Genomic DNA, 20319 nt, shown 5'->3' with positions numbered 1-20319 from the left:
TGTGTGTGTGTACACTGTGTGTGTGTACACTGTGTGTGTGTACACTGTGTGTGTGTGTGTGTGTGTACACTGTGTGTGTGTGTGTGTGTGTGTGTGTACACTGTGTGTGTGTGTGTGTGTGTGTGTGTACACTGTGTGTGTGTGTGTGTGTGTACACTGTGTGTGTGTGTGTGTGTGTGTGTGTGTACACTGTGTGTGTGTGTGTGTGTGTGTGTGTGTGTGTGTGTGTACACTGTGTGTGTGTGTGTGTGTGTGTGTGTGTGTACGTGTGTACGTGTGTACAGACTCACTCTGGCTGATCTGCTGTAAGAAACTCGGCAGCTCTTCGTCCTCCTCGTCCTCCTCATCCTCCTCGTCCTCCAGGGAGAGAGCGTGTGTGAGAGAAAGCTTGTCCTCCTGTACACTCAGCTCGATGGACAGGTCTGAGGAGGAGAGCGTCTCTTCTGGAACACATTACACCACATCCCATAACATTCATCACACCGAGCGCTGTCTCGCTCATCATACACACAGCGTGTAGTCGTTGATATGGTGGCGTTTGCTGTAATTTATGTAACATTTATGGAAGGAGTCTCCAGTGTCAGCACTTTGTAACAGTCAGAGGTAAAGCTGTAACCTTAACTTTTCTAACATCTTCAAGACAAAGCTACGTTTTTTTTGTCATTAGAGAGAAAGAGAGAGAGTCTGGTGAGGGTCTCCAGCTGACACTGGAGACTGTTTATAACCGATTTCACCATTGTTTCACAACATCAAATGTAACTCTAAAAGGATAAAAGTACGACATGTCGTTCTTTAATAAAAATGAATTGTACCCATTGGCAGATGGAAAACAAAACACTTCAGTACCTGGCTCATGATGCTCAGAATCCTGCAGCACAAAGCGCGTTCTGATTCGCTGGTTGTGGGGAAGCTCCGCCTTTGCCAATCTCTTCTTTCTTTGACGTTTGACTGGAGGCGTGTCGCGCACTTCCTGTTCCGCCTTCTTCCTCGTCCTCCTCTTTTGCTGAGCTTCAGGATTCTGAGATCGAAGTCTCTTTTTTGGCAACGTTTTCTGCTTGGGGGAAAAAAAAAAAACATCAACCATTAAAAACGAGAAAGGTGGAGGATACAGTGGAGAGCGATTCGGCTCACTGGAAGAATGAATTATTAATAATTAGAATATCAGGAACTGTAATAGAGCTTAAATGAACTGATACCATCACGGGGCTGATCTCCGGCTCAGTCAGCGGCGTCCTGCTGCACTGTGGAGTGGAGCTGAGACGGGAATTGGGTCGGGACCCTCGCTGTCGCCTCGGCGTTTTCACCCCTGAATCAGATTTGGGCGTGGAGATGGGCGTGTCCTGCTGAGAGCTCGGACATAATAGTGTAGCGTGTGTGGAGGTTTCTTTAGCAGCCCTTTTCGATCGCTGAGCGTGTGGTGCTGGTGGTTTTTTGGCTTTTTGCTGCTCAGTCTGTGTCAGATCAGAATCAGGATAAAGATCTGATCTCTCATCAGTCTCTCTTCTATCTCTCTTCTCAGTCTTCTTTTTCCTTCCTTTAGGACCATTTTTCAGGGAACACGTGGCGGTTTTTTGAGGCAAATGTCCATTTGTTGCTGGTGTTTGAAGTGTGGGTGTGTGTGAGACAGGTGAGAGGGGTGAGACAGGTGAGGGCTCGGTGTCAGGATGCTGTGCGACAGCTCTCGCTGCTTTTCCTCTTGTTTTCTTCTTAGCTCCTGCAGAAGGGACAGTGTGTGACTTGGAGGGAGGATCAGCGTTCGTCTCCGGTGAAACAGGAGTGTGCCGTTTTGGGATTTTTTGGCGTCGTGCGTTACGGCAGTATTTTTCTGAGGAGCTCATGTTGACATGTCTCGACTTTTTCCCAGGAACATCATTCTGTTCAAAGCGGAAATCAAAACGGAGTTTACTTTTAGAGAAAATAGGTGGAGCTGTGTTCTGACTGGGGGCGGAGCTTGTTTCAGGGTCTGAAAAACGTACACTACCTGAAATGAAGAAAGTAGCCACATACGTACTGCACCTTTAAACATTCACGACCCACAGGCTATACAACAAATCTAAACGGCCTGTCTTTCTCTTTAAGGGGGCTCTAGTTAGTAGTCCACAATTTAGTAGTCAGTAAGTGGTTTGGTTTTTATGGTGTGCTCCCAGAACAAGTTTAGCTAAAGACAGGACACGGATGTGAAACACACTGTGGACTTTAGCGTGTAATAAAGTCGAGTGTTAAATGTTAAATTCATCATAATTAGCCAGTAAGATTTTTTTTAAGGTAACTAAACTCTCAACATGCAGAACAGCAGGATATTTTCCGCACATACATTGCGCAGTTATTATTTAAAATCACACGAGATCACAAACCACAAAGCTCGATTTCATATTTTACAACACATTTAAATCAGTATTCGGCTAAGCACTGACAGCAAGCTAACCCTTACCTTTAGCTGTGAGGCTAACTAACTACTTCGACAGCAACAACAGCACGAAGAAGAGCATTCGTGTTGTTAAAAATAAGTCTCTTACCTGCATCACTGCTTTATCAAATATAATATAATTCCACGACAATTTACGTAATAACAAAACAGATACGTACTGTTTATATTTGAAGTGTTTACTCTCTCTCTCTCTGTGCATTCACTCTCACACTTCCGGTGTGGTTTCAATGTTCAAAAGGACCCCTTTAGTACCCGCGCGCTTCGCCTGATTAAAAATCTAATAATTAGCACGGCTAGGTTCGGTTTAGCTAAACAGCTAAACAGCTTAATCAAACTGTGTGTGTCTCAGCTAATATTGTGATCAATTCAACTACAGCTTTTACATTTTAGTAAATGGCTGTGAAATTTGATACATCCTAGATAACAATTTTTGGTTCCCAGACCGTTCCCAGAAAATACATTTTTAAGGTTTGTTTTTGGTTGGCCAGGAAAGTTTTCTTTACTGAAACAGAACGTTGTTTTTAGGTTTGCAGAACGTTCCCCTAACGTTCTCTTAACGTTCCACTAACGTTCCCTTAACCTCAATTTTCATCATTTATTTTACATATTCATACATTCACACATCATTAATCATACATAAAACAATCAGTGTATATAAATAATCGGCGTACAGTCCATGGTTTTGTTGATCCACTGTTTAATTGTTTACATAAAATAACATAAGCCATGAATCATTTGTTTAAAAAAAAAAAAAAAAGGAAAACATTTTCGTAGAAAAAAATGTGCAAGAACACTATCATAAAAAATAAATGGTAACTGTAAAAACTAATAAATTTTTCAACTTCTGATCACCCTCATCTGCAAATTTAACAAAGAATGAAAAAAGCAACCTAAGTTACATTTTACTGTTAGTTTTTCCATTTGTTCCTGTTTTAATAAAACTCTTTGCCCAGTTGTATAACTGAAGTAGTGTTATTTTTTCCCTTTCCCAAAAGATTACGGCCCAACAATGCTTACGAAGATTTTTCATTGTTTACCGTTGCATATTTATTTAGTGTCTTACCGACTGCCTATCATCTTCTCCAGTAAGCCGAGTACAGGAGTGTTTTGCCACTCCGTTCATGTGATGTAACAGTTTGATCACTATTATGTCATCCAGATTTTCATAGTGTCATATCACTGTCAGTGCCCTTACAGCATATAGTACAGATGGGTATTATGCAGTGTTTGGTCCCCACTGTTCCCTTCAGAGACAGGGTAGTATTTGGTACTAAACGTACAGTCTTACAACTGATCCCACTCATGTTACAATTATCAGATGACAAGATTTATAACTGCGCACTGTAAAAATGTCAAGTGTAAATAAATACTGATTAAGCACAACATGATTCAGCAGATGTGGGTAACAAACATTTGTCAGGTGATATCTGTGTGTGATGTTGATAATGTGCTTAAACAGACTTGTGAATGCCATTTGAAAGTAAAAGCGGTTGGATTTCTGTGGAGGACTGTGTGTATATGTGTGTACATCAAAATCATATAAATTGGTTTATTTTCAGCTGTGAATGGTTGGATTTTTAATGTGAAGCTGTCATTAATGCATTTTGACCGCAAATCACATACATTGTACTGTTCATGCTGATTTCCTTATCAGAAACTCCCTAATGGTTTTAAAAATAAAACCACTATAGAACATTCTGTATAAGTTCTCATTAGCTTATCACACAAAAACCTCCCTACAAAAAAAAAAGAACCTACAGAGAACGTTCCTAGAACATTATTATTTGGTTCCCAAAAAAATAACCAAATGGGAACTATATGCTAACATTAAGGGAACATTCTGTGTTTGCTGGGACACCGTTCATTTACAACTATGTCTAATAATGTCTCCCTTTCTTCTTAACAGAATTATTAACACCCTTTATAAAAATCAGCAAAATCTAATATATAAAATAAACATCATGCACAATGATACAGCAGGAGAAACTACCTTTGGTCTGACTAGAAAACATTCACTTTAATAACAGAATTTTATCTCAAAACATATTGACAGTGTAAATGCAAATAAATTTTCATCCTTGGGGAAAAAAATGTAAAAAATTTTATCTCAGTGCCCCAAGGTATAAATGTCAAGTTGCACACATAAAAATCTCATCGTTATCCATTATCCACGTGAAAAAAAGATAATGGACGTTATATGGATCAAAAATAAATATAATAATACACATGAATTTGCATAGTGTGAATAATATTTATTAATGTTGTATTATATTTGAAAAATTAATCTGCTCTGCCATAATATGGGGGTGTGTGATTTTATTATTATTTTTTAATTTTCACGATGTAAAGGGTCCCTGGCTGCAAAAAAAGTTTGCACACCTCTAGGCTAATTCTTTACAGACATATTTACATATTTGCATATTTGTGTTTAATAGACTTAAAAAGCATATTTAATTTTAATAGACTTAAAAAGCATAAAAGCATATTTCTCACACCATTTATTATATCACACATTAAATGTTTATTTTATTACCCTTAATTCTAGTTCTCAGAAACAGAATAAAATCTTAAAGCTCAAACATCAGCAGTGGTGCTTTAATATGAGAAAACTTCATAATCATTGTGCAGTGTACAAATAATCACATGTTGAATTGGTTGTATTGTGTTTCAAAGCTCAACAATCCACAGTAATGTAGTGAAGAAGAGAAAATAACTGATAAACAGATGCTAGGTATTGCGCAGGGGAAGTGATCAAAGCAGAAGGTCTTGCTGGGTTTCTTCAGCTGAGCATCACACTCTGAGTTCACACTTCTCACTGCAAAACAAACAAAAACACACACACAGGAAACCTTTACATAACCTTTATTTATTCTGATTGGACCAACTATAAATTATTTGTGCAAAAGTAGCTAGAAACAGAGGAGTTATGGTGTTATCTAGCCAGCAAAGAAAGAAGTTGTGGTGCTGTGTAGCTAATAGAGTAGGTATTGTGGACATCTAGCAAGTCAGCTAGTTACTACACTGTGTGTGTTTGTGTTTGTGTGTGTGTGTGTGCTAACAGTTGTGTGTGCAGGTATTTGGTGTGTATTTCACAGGCTTTTCTCTGACTCTCGACGGCGGCGTATCGACTCCTCGCAGCGTCACAGAGAGACGAACACGAGTCCAGTTGATGCCGTTCACGTGATAAGTTCACCTGCAACTCCTCAATCAGCTCTGAGCAGTAAACAATACATTATCATAAATAAGTAAATAAAAAATGAATAAAAACAACCAAACATATGCATAATAATAATAATAATAATAATAATAATAAAAATATCAAAGTATGCAGTAATGATCAGTATGATAAAATGAAAAGTGCTATACTGTAATTTATTAATTAGTAAATGTGCTTGTTTTTTTTAATTAAATAATGTATTTGACATTTATTTGTTTGTTTGTTTGCATATTTATTTATTTGTATGTTAAATTATTTAATAAATATTTATAAATTTATTAAGTGCACCATCATGACTTCAGTGAGGTTTTGGAAAAGCACATCCACACTGTTTTGGGAAATTTGTTTTTGTACATTTACATTCCTGAGCCAGTGTTTCTGAGAGCAGAGCACAGTACGAAGCGGGATCATGTGACCTCTCTGTCTAGTGACATCATCAGCAAGTTCCAGCTCTAATATGGAAATGTGTGTTCATTATCTGCTCATTCCATCTGAGTCCAAATACACCCACGCCCACACACACACACACACACACACACACACACACACACACAGAGCATGTGTTCTTATCCCTGTGTGTGTACCTGTGCAGTGTGTGTGTTCAGTGGTGAGTTTAGCCACCGCATGCTCGTACTGCTGCACCTCATTCTGTAGAGCTGTGAGATTCTCCCTCAACACAGCCTGCACTAACACAACACACACACAGTTACACTAAACACACAACTGCACCCACACACACATAGCTACAGTATACACACTACTACAAAATACACACAACTACACACACTACTAAACAACACATAAGCGCTGATACACTACTACACACACTACTACACACATACTGATATACTACTCACACATGCACACTGTTACACACAACTACACACACTGATACATTACACACACTAGTACACACACACACACACACACACACACACACACACACACACACACACACACACTGATACATTACACACAAGTACACAACTCACACGCACGCTGTTACACACAAATACAAACAGTACACAATGTACAAACATGCACACACGCACTCACAGAGACACTGACCTGGGTGTGCAGGTGGTGTGTGAGCATCTGGTTGGTGTGTGTGATGGTGTGTGTGATGCTGTGTATCTCTCGCTGCAGTCGTGTCTGTGTGTCAGTGCTGAGTGCTCTCTCTCTCTCGGATGTCTGTCTCTCTCTCTCCCACACCACTCTCGCCCCCTCCGTGTTCTCCTGCAGGGCGCGCCGCCGAGCCTCACACCGCCCTGCACCCGCCCGGGGGGCCCACGTAGCCCACACCACGATCACCACCACCGACACCATGGACCAGAGCGCCAGCACCGCCGCCAGCCAGCTACACACACCTCCACCACCTCCGCCCGATGACCGTGAGCGCGCCATCACCACCACAGTGTGTGTGAGGGCTCTTTTAGTAAAGAAAACAGTGTAGGGGGCAGTGCCCAGTGGTGATGTCATCAAGAACAAGCCAGACTTTCCTACTGCTCTTCAAACATACACACACATTCATGTAGTGCTGTTGTTATGGGGACCAGCAGCACACTGACGGAATGATGACCGTTTCTTTACAGGGTGTTTATATTCCAGTTTGTATTTCTTTACAGGCTGTTTGTAGACCGTCTGCACTTATTATACATTTTCTCTGACTTTCACACACACACACACACGCACACACACAGACTCCTACTCCTGTACTAGTGGGAACTGAATATAAGCACTGACTTGAGGTTATTTGACTTTTCAGGTCTTTTTGGAAGTCCTCAGGTTACTTACCTTTTCATCACATTCAACAATTCAAGTCTTTCTTCTCTTCAAAAGCAAACATATGCATACACACATAAAGTGCTTATGGAGACATGAGGTTGTTATTGTTGTCCTTGAATTTTCATACAATTATTTGAACATTTAGGATGTTTTTGCTGGTCCTGAGGTTTGGGTTTATTTTCCATTTTCAAACCCACACTAAGTAGATATTCACTGTACAAAATTAATTATTGTGCTGTAATTGTATGTGGCTGTGTAATGGGGACCGGGACTTATTTTGTCCCTGCTCTATCTTAGATGTGTTTCCCAGGCAAATTATAAATACAAACCTGTCATACACCAGTTATAGTGCTGTTCATGTAGGGACCAAAATGTCCTCATAAATTCAGTGTTAAACACAAGGACTTTCTTCTGGTCCTCATCCAAGTTTTGCATCACATTTTACTGTATTTGAGGGAAACCATGACGCACACACACACTCAAAATTGTTTTTTACTTTCTTAAATCAAAATAAGCATGATGGCTTCTAATTCGTGGGGACTGAGAATTGTGTCCTCATTGTGTCTTTTGTGTTCCTTACCGAGATCGAGTGCTGTGTAGAGTTTCAGCTACACAGCAGACATTATAACTGCATAAACTGTGGAATGATCAAAGCATTGTATGTAATATATATGATAACAGGATCGGACATCAAAGTACAATAAAACACTACAGCACGATCAAGGCTACAAAAAGGGTGCACATAAATCAAATGCTGCCAAACTGTTTAAAAGAGTTTAGAAATTATCACAGATGCAAATTGCTGCACATTTCGTTTTCAGAAATGCTGTTATTCCAAAAACTGTTAAAATTTTTAGCAGTTCAAATGTAGCAGTGATGTAGCACTTCAGATCAACTGCAGGCACCTTGCTTTTGTGGCCACAATGCCTCTTCTGTCTCGGTGATGTAGGTATGTGAGCAGAATGGGGTCCCTATAAAGAGATGAATACAAACACCCTGTAAAGAAATTAAAACACACACACACACAGGCACACCTCGAGTTTACGCTTTTAGAGTCAACAGTAGCACCAAAAGTGGCGCAACTAACTAAATGTTTATCTGCAGGTGAAGTAAACTGAGAGAGCAGCTGTTTATTCTGCACCACTTCGACCTCCACGCTGGGAACATTGTTGGAAACGTAGATCATCACCATCTACAGAAAAGTGTTTATAACATAAACAGTATGTAAGGGTGCAAAGTGGGACGGATCCGAATCAGTGGACTGATCACAATATTGTGAAATTAAAGCGTGTTCATGATTATAAAAATGACACAAGGAAAGAAAAGTGTTTACTTGGTTTATTTTTAATGTTGACTGAAAATAACAGAACAAAAAGTAGTGTACAGATCGCAAAAAAAAATAACTTTTAAACTTTTAAACAGCATTTTAACGTACAGTGTCGGCTGCTATATGGAATGTCATGCAAAACTGGAATGACAAGACAGTGCTATGAATAGGAAAATAGACTCTTACACTATAGAGTCGTTACATGTACATTTACTGTATTTTCCAGACTTTAAGATACAATGATGTACAGCAAAGCACTGGAAAATACCCTATGTTAAGAACGTCAAGGTTAAGTTTAAAATATTAAAAAATTAAAATTAAGTATTGCATAGGCAACATGGTGCTTCATCTCAAAGCAAAGCATAAAACTCCAAATCCACTGAGATGTAAAGCGAACAAAAATAAATAATCTGTGGTTAAGAGGTTATATCTGGTGTGTTTTTAAATCGATGCACTCCAGCGCTAAAACACACACACTGCCCAAAACTCTGAGTCCACATTCTTCAGATTAATTTACTAGCACCATTTTAGCACCTTATATGAATCAATCCAGCATGCAGAAAGCACAGTTTTACACTCGCAGTCTGGAATTCTGCTCACTTCTAGAAACAAACCCTACAGAACATGCTAACACACTCATGCTATAATGTGCAGTCAAGGCGCAGATTTCTAACTCTACATGAGATTTGTTTATTATCTTAGTTGTATTACGAGATTTTTCAACCTGCGGCTGAGCACACAGTGAAAATTTCACTGAGGTTATAAACATTACACAGCACTAACACATCTTTAGGACACCTCATAACACTCTGTACACCTGACAATTTAGATTCAGAGACACAAAAAAGAGAAATAAACAATAGAGCCTGCACTTCTTCACACCTGATACTGACATGCTGATGATATATATAAAATATAGTAATATTATAGAATGTGCATGTATAATGTAACATTCAGCAGCCAGTATCATATCATGTTACTGTAAACATCTCAAAATATCCGTCATGATTGAAGTCAATCCCATAATTCTGTTTATCAGACAAGAGTGAGTTTTTTTTTCCCTAGATGTTACAATATTGCAATATATCGTAAACCATGATAAATTGTTTAAAATGTACTATATATCAACCTTTCATATCAGCACATTTAGCCAATTTTCTACCAAGCATTTAGCACTGGGTGTGTCCCAAACCGCACACTATCTTTCATGATGCATTAGTCTGAGCTGCTATCATCTAGTACAGTAGTGTGAGATTTGGGACGCAGCCCAGTACATCTAACGACAGGGGACTCGGACTTTTGATCCCATTCATGCCAGGCCGGTGCTGTGCACTTCACCATTGTTGATGGCGATGGAGCGTACCAACTCCTCGACCCAGCGCACTTCGGAGGCCACTTGCTCAGCCAGCACGTCGTACTTCCCCTCGAGGCGTGTAAACTTGCGTTTGAGGGCGTTAGCGGCGAGCGTGGTATTGCGCGCTTCCTCCTGGTTGTGGCGGCGCTGGCTCTGAGTGCGCTGCAGCTCTGACCGGATGCGGGTCAGCTCAGTGCCAATGCTCTCGTTCTCCTCCTTGTACCAGCTTTCTTTCTCCTCAAAGATGGACAGTAGGGCGGTGACGTCATCACGGCAGGCGCGGCGGTTCCGCTCGAGCTGGTGCAGAGCGTCCTCGGTGGCGGTGATCTCCTCCAGCACACGGGAGAAACGCTCGAAGTTGACGTAGGTGTTGTTGGGAGGCATGCTGGAATGGGACTTGATGGTGTACTCTTTCAGACGAGTCGTCTTCAGACGCCGCCGCTCACCACGACGTCCACCGTTATCCTCCTGACGCACATTACGCCGCTTTATCACCTGCAGGGGGCGCAACACAATAACGTGCGTTTATTGCACCATACCGGACATATCCAATAACATTAACAGAGAGGGGGGAGAGAGAGAGAGAGAGAGAGAGAGAGAGAGAGAGAGGAGTACACACCTTGATCCATGGATGTTCCAGACTGTCCTGAATCGTCATCCTCTTCCTGAAAGAGAGAAAAAAAAAACATCATCATGCTAAACTGGAGCCTATATGCTTCTAATATTTGTTAGCTACATTAGCTTACAGTTGTGTACAGAGGGTGTGTGTGAGAGAGAGAGAGACTCACTTTGGATCTTTAACCAGAAGTCTTCGTATGAAGTCTTTAGCGAGTTCACTGGTGTTGCTGAAATACTCCTCATCAAAGTCATAATTCACAGCTGAGATGTTGGTCAGTGTTTCCTGTTTGGTCTCGCCAAGAAAAGGAGAAGCTCCACTCAACCTGCACACGCGCGCACACACACACACACACACACACACACACACACACACACACACACACACACACACACACACACACACGGCTCATTATCGAACAACGCCCAGCTAGTGGTGGAGCGATATAGAACACATTCCCGCTGTATTCCAGTAGAGTATCACGGATTCTGTTCTTAAACATAAGTTCCTGTTTTTAAACATGACGTTAAACACAAAATAAGGTTTTAATTATTTAATTATCACAACACACCACGATACTGGTTATACAGTACTATGCAAAAGTCTTATGCACCCTATATTTTTCTTTAGTACGAACTTTGTTATAGATTTTTATTTTATGACTTCTACATTCATTATTGATTCAGTACAAAAACATTTCAGATTCCAAATATTAGTTTTCCACTACAAAATTAAATGTTACAGAAAAATGTTTGTATGTCAGTAAAGAAAGCAGCAGATTACATAAGAGACACTTTTCAGATAAAAACATAATGAAGGCTGCTGGTTTTTTTTTTTTTTAATGTAGAAACATTTCATTATTTTTGAAGGCATTGTTGCTCTACAGCATTTCTTTTCTTTTCTGTCCCTAAGACTTTAGCACAGTACTGTATATTTCTCTACTGAAGTGTTGAACTTCCTGTGTGTAGCGTGATGTTAAAAATACTTTAAATCATCATGGTGTATCAATAACGACACGCTGTTACACACTTAGTCTTTAACAGTATCATAATTTTAGAACATTGCAGTATGTTGTCACACTGTTAAGTGCAGAAAGATAAACAATAATGAGACTTACAAAATATATGTGATAACACCGATGCTCCTGCAGGGAAAAACACAAACCAAAACACAAACAATAATTATTACTGAAATCAAAAATCACAGATATTTTATCCTGAGAGAGATTCCACTGACCACATGTCTGCCTCCAGGCCGAGAGGTTCATAATTCACAATCTCTGGAGCTGTTCATAAAAATAATGAAGAAATCAACACTTCAAATCTAAAAAAAATAAATAAATGCAAAATATATATATTATATATAAAAAAAAACGGAAGTCCTACCAACAAACTCTGGTGTTCCAAAGATATTTTTGAACTCATTTCCTTCTTTTATCTGGTGTGCAATGCCGAAGTCAATCAGCTTGATTCTGGGATTGGGAACGTTTTTATCCAGCAGCATGATGTTCTCCGGCTATAAAACACAATGTTCAACAAAGTTCAATCACTGTTCAATCACAAAACCTAAAACAGACATCTGGTTACATCTATCATCTAAAACACAGTATTGTGTAAATACTGTGTTTTAGATGATAGATGTAACCAGATGTTTGTTTTAGGTTTTAAAGCACTGCTAACCTGCTAGCAAAGACTTTCAAAACTCCTAAAAGAATTATCACAACTATTAATAAATGTCTCCTTATAATCAGTTTAAGACTCTGAAGTTGCTAAGGGCTCTAGCTACATGAAAATGCTTAATGAGTTCCACCTAAAGACTAACAAATTCTCAGCCAGTTAGCTTTGCTAACTCCTTAACTAGCAGGTGCTTATATTTTGACTTTCATATGCTAAAGAAAAAATTAACATGCAGCTACACAAGTTAATATTAATAATAATAATAATAATAATAATAATAATAATAATAATAATAATAATAATAATAATAATAATTCCACTCACAGGAATTTGTGTATTGAGAAAAATGGTGGATGTTCTGAATAAGTTCTGTAAATACAAACTTTTGTTTTGCATTTTTAGTTTTTCTCCTATGATGCTGAAACACCCTGTATATAAAGTTATATTTATAACTGTACTCTATTTTATTTATGTAGTGTTTTTCTTGCTTTCACGATAAATAAACCCTTTTCTCATTCCTAGTTACTGAAATGGAATACTTTTAGCAAAGCTAGCAAGGCACTCAATCTTAATTAACTTATTTCCTGAAATTAATTTTTTATTGTTAAGGTTTGGACAATTTATTATTTTTATTGTTTAATCACTTGTTTTTATTTAAACATGGTTTATTTGTATTTTTAATCTAGTTTTGTCTGTGGACCTTGAGGTCGAAGTGGGCGATGTGTTTGGAGTGCAGGTAGTGCACCCCATCCAGGATCTGCTTGAGGAACTGTGTGGCCTCCTCCTCACTCAGAGACTCTTTCTCAGCCAGGAAGTCGAAGAGCTCTCCGCCAGACACCAGCTCGAGGATGAGGATGACGTCTGTCTTGTTCTCGAAGATGTCGTGCAGTGTGATTATGTTGCTGTGCTGGATCTCCCGCAGGATATTCACCTCACGCTCGATCTCCTCACGGCTCACTCCTCGTCTGCTCGATGATAAACGCCGCTTCTTGATGAACTTGGCGGCGTACTCCACGCCTGTGCTCTTCTCACGGCACTTACGCACGATAGCAAACTGCCCGCTAACACACACACACACGCACACCAAAATTTTATACTCTGAGACAACTGTGTACTGAAAACCAACTGCATATAAATTACCAGTATAAATAAACTGTTATAACACCTCTACAGACAACATTTACCTAATTAAATTAACAAACCCATTAGTGATACTGTTAGACCTAAATTAGTTCAGTGCAATAAAGCGTCCACAATTATTACGACGACTGGGAACCTTCAGTAGCTACATCCCACACTGCATACCTGCACTACGTACTAGACACGATGCATACTATTTATATACACTTCTAATAGTAACACAGTAGACTATTTGGTGCATTATTTATAGCATTATTTCCAGTATAGCTCTGTTAAATAATTTTTTTGTGATATCACAGTTGTCATTTTACATCTATGGCAGTGATTCTGTCGTTGTAAAAGGGATGTTGTTTGATGCTGGTTGTATTTATTTGTAATGTGTTGTAACCTGTTGATGTTTGTTTGTACTTGTTAAATGTTGTTGTTAAGAAGCTGCAAACTAGAAACCTAGGAGGTAGGAAATAAAAAAATGGGGCATAGGAACAAGAAATTAAAAGCTTTAGGAACTCAAAACTAGCACATATACAGTAAAACCCCCATATCCGCTCAGTAGTTTGATATATATATATATATATATACACACACACACACACACACACACACACACACACACACACATACATACATACATACATACACATAAAAATACTGAAAAAAGTGGGGATTTAGAATGAGACCTGAAAAACTAAGAACTTACAAACAAAGGATGTAGAAACTAGAAACTATAAACTTACAAACTATAAACTAGAATTCAGAGACTAAGGACTTAGAGACTAGAAACTAAAAGCAGGGGCACAGGACCAAGAAACTAAGAGCTAAGAAACTACTGAGGTTTAGAACTTAGAACATAGAAAGTAGGGACTTAGAAACTACAACCTAGAAACTGGGGACTTAAAAATTAGACCCTAAACAATAACAGCTAAGAAACAAAGGATCTACAAACTAGAAACAAAGGACTTAGAAACTAGAGATTAGTTTGTTTTTTTTTTTTAAAAAAAAAAAAAAAAAGATCTTAAAAACTACCGACTTTGAAAACAGAATTCAGACACCTGGGACTTACTACAACTATAACAAGTTGCTTAGAGTCTAAAAACTTAAAAATAATCTAGAATAGTACACACACACACACACACACACACACACACACGTGATAATACACAGCTCTAATGTGTAGTGTAGTGTATAGTGCGCAGTATGTGATTTGAGACACAGCTCTACCATTTTGGGGCTGAATGTAATCAAGTTCTCGCTGTGGCTCGAGGGCTGCGTGTAAAGCTGCATTGTGAAGTGATGATGTCATTGCACACCAAGCTCCACTTCCTTATTAAGGAACACACCATCACTCGCTCAGCTCTGTGTGTGTTTACCCTGTACCCCCATTAGAACAAACACACAAGTGTATCGCTATAGCAACCATGAGGTCCGTGGAACATTACCGCTATTATATGTTTACGCAATGCTAAAACTAAAGAAAACAAAAAGAAAGTGCAGACAATCTGACATGTCCGTACACGTGACGGTGATTAATAGAAAATGGCAGCATTTTTTCCACTTCACGTGTCCCAAACACAACACGCTAATCACTAATGACTGTCTCCTGACTTTTACTGTGCTTTCCATTGTAGCGCCTAGTTAATGATAACAAATGCCAAGTTCACATTAGCCATCTTTGTTTCTGCGGTGTTTATGTGGAGTATATAGTTAATACAGAGTGTGGTTTGGGACATGCCCACAGTGTACTGATGATGGTGTATATGTGCATTATATAGTGAATAGGGTATGTGGATTGGGATGCATCCGCATTGGGGTAACAGTGTTGAGTCTCAGGTGTTCTAGTATTTTCTGACAGTTGCAGTGTAAAAGTGCAGAGCTCTAAATTTTAAAGAACCCTGTAGAACAGAATGAACTCTCTCTATGATCTAATGTGTTCTATATAAGTGTACTACATAGTGCACTTGATTCTCCACAGTAGGGATTAGGGAAAAAGGGCACATTTGGAACACAGCAGAGTAGCGGGGGGCTGGATCTTACCTGCCCAGCTCCTCCCCCATCTCGTAGAACTTCTCCACATCCTCCTGTCTGAAAGCAGCCATGACTCACTGACCTTACGTCTGATCCTCACTACTGACCTCACACACTGAAACACACACAAATAATTAAACTCACATGGCCATGTGATCAGATTTCTGTGTAAATCTGTGTTTCTGTGAGGACAGTGAGGATGGCGAACTTAGTGAGGTCGGTGAGGACAGTGAGGCTAGTGTGGAAAGTGAGGACAGTGAGGGCGGTGAGGGCAGTGAAGATAGTGAGGATAGTAAGATAGTAAGTGTGTATACACACACTGTATACACACTATGTGCACGCACACACACTGTATACACACTACGTGAACACACACACACACACACACACTGTATACACACTACGTGCACGCACACAGAGGACATTGAATTTAGTGAGGACAGTGAGATTAGTGAGGTTCGTGAGGACAGTGAAGTTAGTGAGGACTGTGAGTTTAATGTGGAAAGTGAGGACGGTGAGATTAGTGAGGACAGTGAGGACAGTAAAGAGAGTGAGGACAGTGAGGTTAGTGGGGACATTGTGGAAAGTGAGGACGATGAGGACAGTGAGGTTAGTGAGGACAGTGAGGACAGTAAAGAGAGTGAGGACAGTCAGGTTAGTGAAGTCAGTGAGGTTAGTGAGGATAATAAAGAGAGTGAGGATAGTGAGGACAGTGAAGTTAGTGAGGACAGTAAAGTGAGTGCGGATAGTGAGGACGCTGAAGAGAGTGAGGACAGTGAGGATGTCAAGGACAGTGAGGATGTCGAGGACAGTAGGTTAGTGAAGATAGTGAGGACAGAAAATGAGTGAGGACAGTGAGGACAATGAGGTTAGTGAAGATAGCAAGGACAGTGAGGACAGTGAGGTTAGTGGGGACAGTGTGGGCAGTGTGGGCAGTGAAGATAGTGAGATTAGAGAGGATATTGAGGAAAGTGAATTTAGAGAGGACAGTGAGGATAGTGAAGACAGTGAGGAAGAGTGAGGATATAAATAACTTAAATACAGTGTACAGCTGTAAAATAAACAGACAGACAGGGATATTTTGAGACATAGACTGCAAGACTGATAGAAACACAAATGGGCATAGAGACAAGCTGACAGACACACAGCCAGCCACCCAGACAGACAGATAGAGAGACGGGTGGAGAGTCAGGCATACTGCCAGATAGATGAGATATATAAAGAGACAGGTATGGAGTCTAGGTCTGGGTGATATCAAAAAAAAAAATCACAATTCTCAAAGACATTTCTACAGTAGACAATACGCATCACAAATTTTGTGAACAATTTCCAGCAACAATGTTTATATTAAATGTGCTATTGTGACAGTACTGAAGCCATGATAATATAATCAACATATTCTTCAGAGTGAAAATATTTACCCCTAAATGACCTCACTGTGGCGGGGTGTTAAATCCCTCACCTTGGGGTCTGTGGTATTAAATCCCTCACCCCAGGGTCTGTGGTGTTAAATCCCTCACTGTGGTGTTGGTGTTAAATCCCTCACCGTGGGGTCTGTGGTGTTAAATCCCTCACCGTGGGGTCTGTGGTATTAAATCCCTCACCGTGGGGTCTGTGGTATTAAATCCCTCACCGTGGGGTCTGTGGTGTTAAATCCCTCACCGTGGGGTCTGTGGTATTAAATCCCTCACCCCAGGGTCTGTGGTGTTAAATCCCTCACCGTGGGGTCTGTGGTGTTAAATCCCTCACCGTGGGGTCTGTGGTATTAAATCCCTCACCCCAGGGTCTGTGGTGTTAAATCCCTCACTGTGGTGTTGGTGTTAAATCCCTCACCGTGGGGTCTGTGGTGTTAAATCCCTCACCGTGGGGTCTGTGGTATTAAATCCCTCACCCCAGGGTCTGTGGTGTTAAATCTCTCACCGTGGGGTCTGTGGTGTTAAATCCCTCACTATGGCGGGGTGTTAAATCCCTCACCTTGGGGTCTGTGGTATTAAATCCCTCACCCCAGGGTCTGTGGTGTTAAATCCCTCACTGTGGTGTTGGTGTTAAATCCCTCACCGTGGGGTCTGTGGTGTTAAATCCCTCACCGTGGGGTCTGTGGTGTTAAATCCCTCACCGTGGGGTCTGTGGTGTTAAATCCTTTACCCCTGGGTGTGTGGTGTAAAATCCCTCACCGTGGGGTGTGTGGTGTTAAATCCCTCACTGTGGGGTCTGTGGTGTTAAATCCCTCACTGTGAGGTCTGTGGTGTTAAATCCTTTACCCCTGGGTGTGTGGTGTAAAATCCCTCACCGTGGGGTGTGTGGTGTTAAATCCCTCACTGTGGGGTGTGTGGTGTTAAATCCCTCACTGTGGGGTGTGTGGTGTTAAATCCCTCACTGTGGGGTGTGTGGTGTTAAATCCTTTACCCCAGGGTCTGTGGTGTTAAATCCCTCACTGTGGCGGGGTGTTAAATCCCTCACCCCAGGGTCTGTGGTATTAAATCCCTCACCCCAGGGTCTGTGGTGTTAAATCCCTCACTGTGGCGGGGTGTTAAATCCCTCACCTTGGGGTCTGTGGTATTAAATCCCTCACCCCGGGGTGTGTGGTGTAAAATCCCTCACCGTGGGGTCTGTGGTATTAAATCCCTCACCTTGGGGTCTGTGGTGTTAAATCCCTCACTGTGGTGTTGGTGTTAAATCCCTCACTGTGGTGTTGGTGTTAAATCTCTCACCGTGGGGTCTGTGGTATTAAATCCCTCACCTTGGGGTCTGTGGTGTTAAATCCCTCACTGTGGTGTGGTGTTAAATCTCTCACCGTGGGGTCTGTGGTATTAAATCCCTCACCTTGGGGTGTGTGGTGTTAAATCCCTCACTGTGGTGTTGGTGTTAAATCCCTCACTGTGGTGTGGTGTTAAATCTCTCACCGTGGGGTCTGTGGTGTTAAATCCCTCACCGTGGGGTCTGTGGTGTTAAATCCCTCACCGTGGGGTCTGTGGTGTTAAATCCCTCACCGTGGGGTCTGTGGTGTTAAATCCCTCACCCCGGGGTGTGTGGTGTAAAATCCCTCACTGTGGTGTTGGTGTTAAATCCTTTACCCCTGGGTGTGTGGTGTAAAATCCCTCACTGTGGTGTTGGTGTTAAATCCTTTACCCCTGGGTGTGTGGTGTTAAATCCCTCACCGTGGGGTGTGTGGTGTTAAATCCCTCACCGTGGGGTCTGTGGTATTAAATCCCTCACCGTGGGGTGTGTGGTGTTAAATCCTTTACCCCTGGGTGTGTGGTGTTAAATCCCTCACTGTGGGGTGTGTGGTGTTAAATCCCTCACTGTGGGGTGTGTGGTGTTAAATCCCTCACTGTGGGGTGTGTGGTGTAAAATCCCTCACCGTGAGGTCTGTGGTGTTAAATCCCTCACCGTGGGGTGTGTGGTGTTAAATCCCTCACTGTGAGGTCTGTGGTGTTAAATCCTTTACCCCTGGGTGTGTGGTGTTAAATTCCTCACTGTGGGGTGTGTGGTGTTAAATCCTTTACCCCTGGGTGTGTGGTGTTAAATCCCTCACTGTGGGGTGTGTGGTGTTAAATCCTTTACCCCTGGGTGTGTGGTGTTAAATCCCTCACTGTGGGGTGTGTGGTGTTAAATCCTTTACCCCTGGGTGTGTGGTGTTAAATCCCTCACTGTGGGGTCTGTGGTGTTAAATCCCTCAGTGTCCAGTGTTTAATCGGAATATTTCTGTGTTAAATCAGTGATGTTACAGTGATAATAACTAACGCTGTTAGAAATATCTCTTCCTCAAACTCAAGTTTTAACTCTAACTCACTAGCTCGCTAGCTAATGGCTAATGTGGTGTTAAAGACCACCATTCACTGTTTTTCTCACATAAAGAGCGAAAACAGGACATTTCTTCAAACCATCTGTCACTCTGAACCATTCACACTTTAGATTTACTCTGCTCACGCTCCTATAGCTAACTCAATCTGTACCTTTTACGTTTTTATTACACTGTTTGTAATTAATCCGTGTTTCCTGTTCTCCTGTATATCTGAACTCTTACTCTGCGTGTTTATATGCAGAGATTACTGAATAAAAAACACACAAAAAATGATTAAAAAGTTACTTACATTCCTTATGATCGCCGCATTCCACTTCCACACTGACGTCACCCGGACTCCTCTGCGGCGAGCGCTGATGACGCACCTCTCTGCCCGCCCCCCCCCCTCCCTCCTCGTCCCCGTCACTGCGGCCTGTTGTGATGACGCAAGCTGCATTCCTCCGCAATGCAATCACGCTTGATCAGTTTGTTTTAGTGATTATGGTCAGATTTCAGGAGTAAAACTTCACATCTGACATGTCTGATATGCAACTGCGCCCTTTTCACTATATAGTGCACTATTTTCGGCTAATTTTACTTTTCTGCATAATGAACGATGAATGAATGAATGAATGAATTATTAATTCCAAAATAACTCCCTTACCAGACACGTAGTGTACTAAATAGTTTAGAAGCCATTATTTCACACCCTATGTGGTGTACTTATACAAGAGAGTATCCTAAATGGACACTAAGAGTACTAACTAAAGTGTAGAAGTCATTACCTAAGTAGTGCACTAATGTATATGTAAAACAAATATTTTGTTTTGGACATATAGTGCACTACATAGGGTACAGGAGTGACTGTCTCATAGATTATGTACTGCAACTATATAGGGAATAAAGTGTTTGATTTATTTGATCATTATTGGACATATAGTGTACTATATAGGGAGTAGGAATCATTACT

The 20319-nt window shown here is 40.8% G+C and overlaps 3 protein-coding genes across 10 annotated transcripts in view; all 3 read right to left on the bottom strand.

The window, feature by feature from the left end:
• si:dkey-127k13.1 (PWWP domain-containing DNA repair factor 3A) overlaps nucleotides 1-2726 on the bottom strand; it is a 12976-nt gene extending 10250 nt beyond the window's left edge. Inside the window, exons 1-4 of one of the 4 annotated variants that reach the window (XM_053233189.1) lie at nucleotides 2587-2726; nucleotides 1197-1874; nucleotides 847-1054; nucleotides 291-443 (exon numbers count right to left, since the gene is read on the bottom strand). In XM_053233189.1, the coding sequence (XP_053089164.1) occupies nucleotides 291-443; nucleotides 847-1054; nucleotides 1197-1838 (1003 nt within the window). In that variant the 5' untranslated portion in view covers nucleotides 1839-1874; nucleotides 2587-2726. Of the gene's footprint in view, nucleotides 1-290; nucleotides 444-846; nucleotides 1055-1196; nucleotides 1982-2516 lie in introns of all 4 variants that reach the window. The other 3 variants (XM_053233190.1, XM_034304150.2, XM_053233188.1) reach the window with 3 other exon arrangements.
• A 2276-nt stretch (nucleotides 2727-5002) lies between these two features.
• Nucleotides 5003-7078, bottom strand: LOC113540476 (uncharacterized). 4 transcript variants are annotated; one of them, XM_026936990.2, is made up of 4 exons: nucleotides 6714-7078; nucleotides 6230-6326; nucleotides 5522-5641; nucleotides 5003-5243 (listed from the first exon to the last, which is right to left on the bottom strand). In XM_026936990.2, the coding sequence occupies exons 1-4, from the start codon at nucleotides 7047-7049 to the stop codon at nucleotides 5068-5070; spliced, it is 729 nt and encodes a 242-aa protein (XP_026792791.1). In that variant the 5' UTR covers nucleotides 7050-7078; the 3' UTR covers nucleotides 5003-5067. The 4 variants fall into 4 exon arrangements, with proteins under 4 accessions (XP_026792791.1, XP_026792789.1, XP_026792790.1 ...); XM_026936988.2 differs by having other exon boundaries at nucleotides 5537-5641; XM_026936989.2 differs by having other exon boundaries at nucleotides 5488-5641; nucleotides 6714-7075.
• Nucleotides 7079-8753: 1675 nt separating this feature from the next.
• On the bottom strand, nucleotides 8754-19758 carry dapk3 (death-associated protein kinase 3). Of its 2 annotated transcripts, none has more exons than XM_026937103.3 (9): nucleotides 19660-19758; nucleotides 15575-15680; nucleotides 13104-13464; nucleotides 12113-12242; nucleotides 11964-12012; nucleotides 11845-11871; nucleotides 10900-11052; nucleotides 10731-10776; nucleotides 8754-10606 (listed from the first exon to the last, which is right to left on the bottom strand). In XM_026937103.3, exons 2-9 carry the CDS (start codon nucleotides 15634-15636, stop codon nucleotides 10067-10069), a joined length of 1368 nt encoding a protein of 455 aa, XP_026792904.1. In that variant the 5' UTR covers nucleotides 15637-15680; nucleotides 19660-19758; the 3' UTR covers nucleotides 8754-10066. The 2 variants fall into 2 exon arrangements, with proteins under 2 accessions (XP_026792904.1, XP_034159893.1); XM_034304002.2 differs by having other exon boundaries at nucleotides 13335-13464.
• Between the last annotated feature and the right edge of the window lie 561 nt (nucleotides 19759-20319).

This window comes from Pangasianodon hypophthalmus, chromosome 4 (assembly GCF_027358585.1).
Source record: "Pangasianodon hypophthalmus isolate fPanHyp1 chromosome 4, fPanHyp1.pri, whole genome shotgun sequence".
Classification (NCBI taxonomy): domain Eukaryota; kingdom Metazoa; phylum Chordata; class Actinopteri; order Siluriformes; family Pangasiidae; genus Pangasianodon; species Pangasianodon hypophthalmus.
Note: the sequence above shows the minus strand (reverse complement) of the source record. Positions and strands in the feature narration are given on the sequence as shown.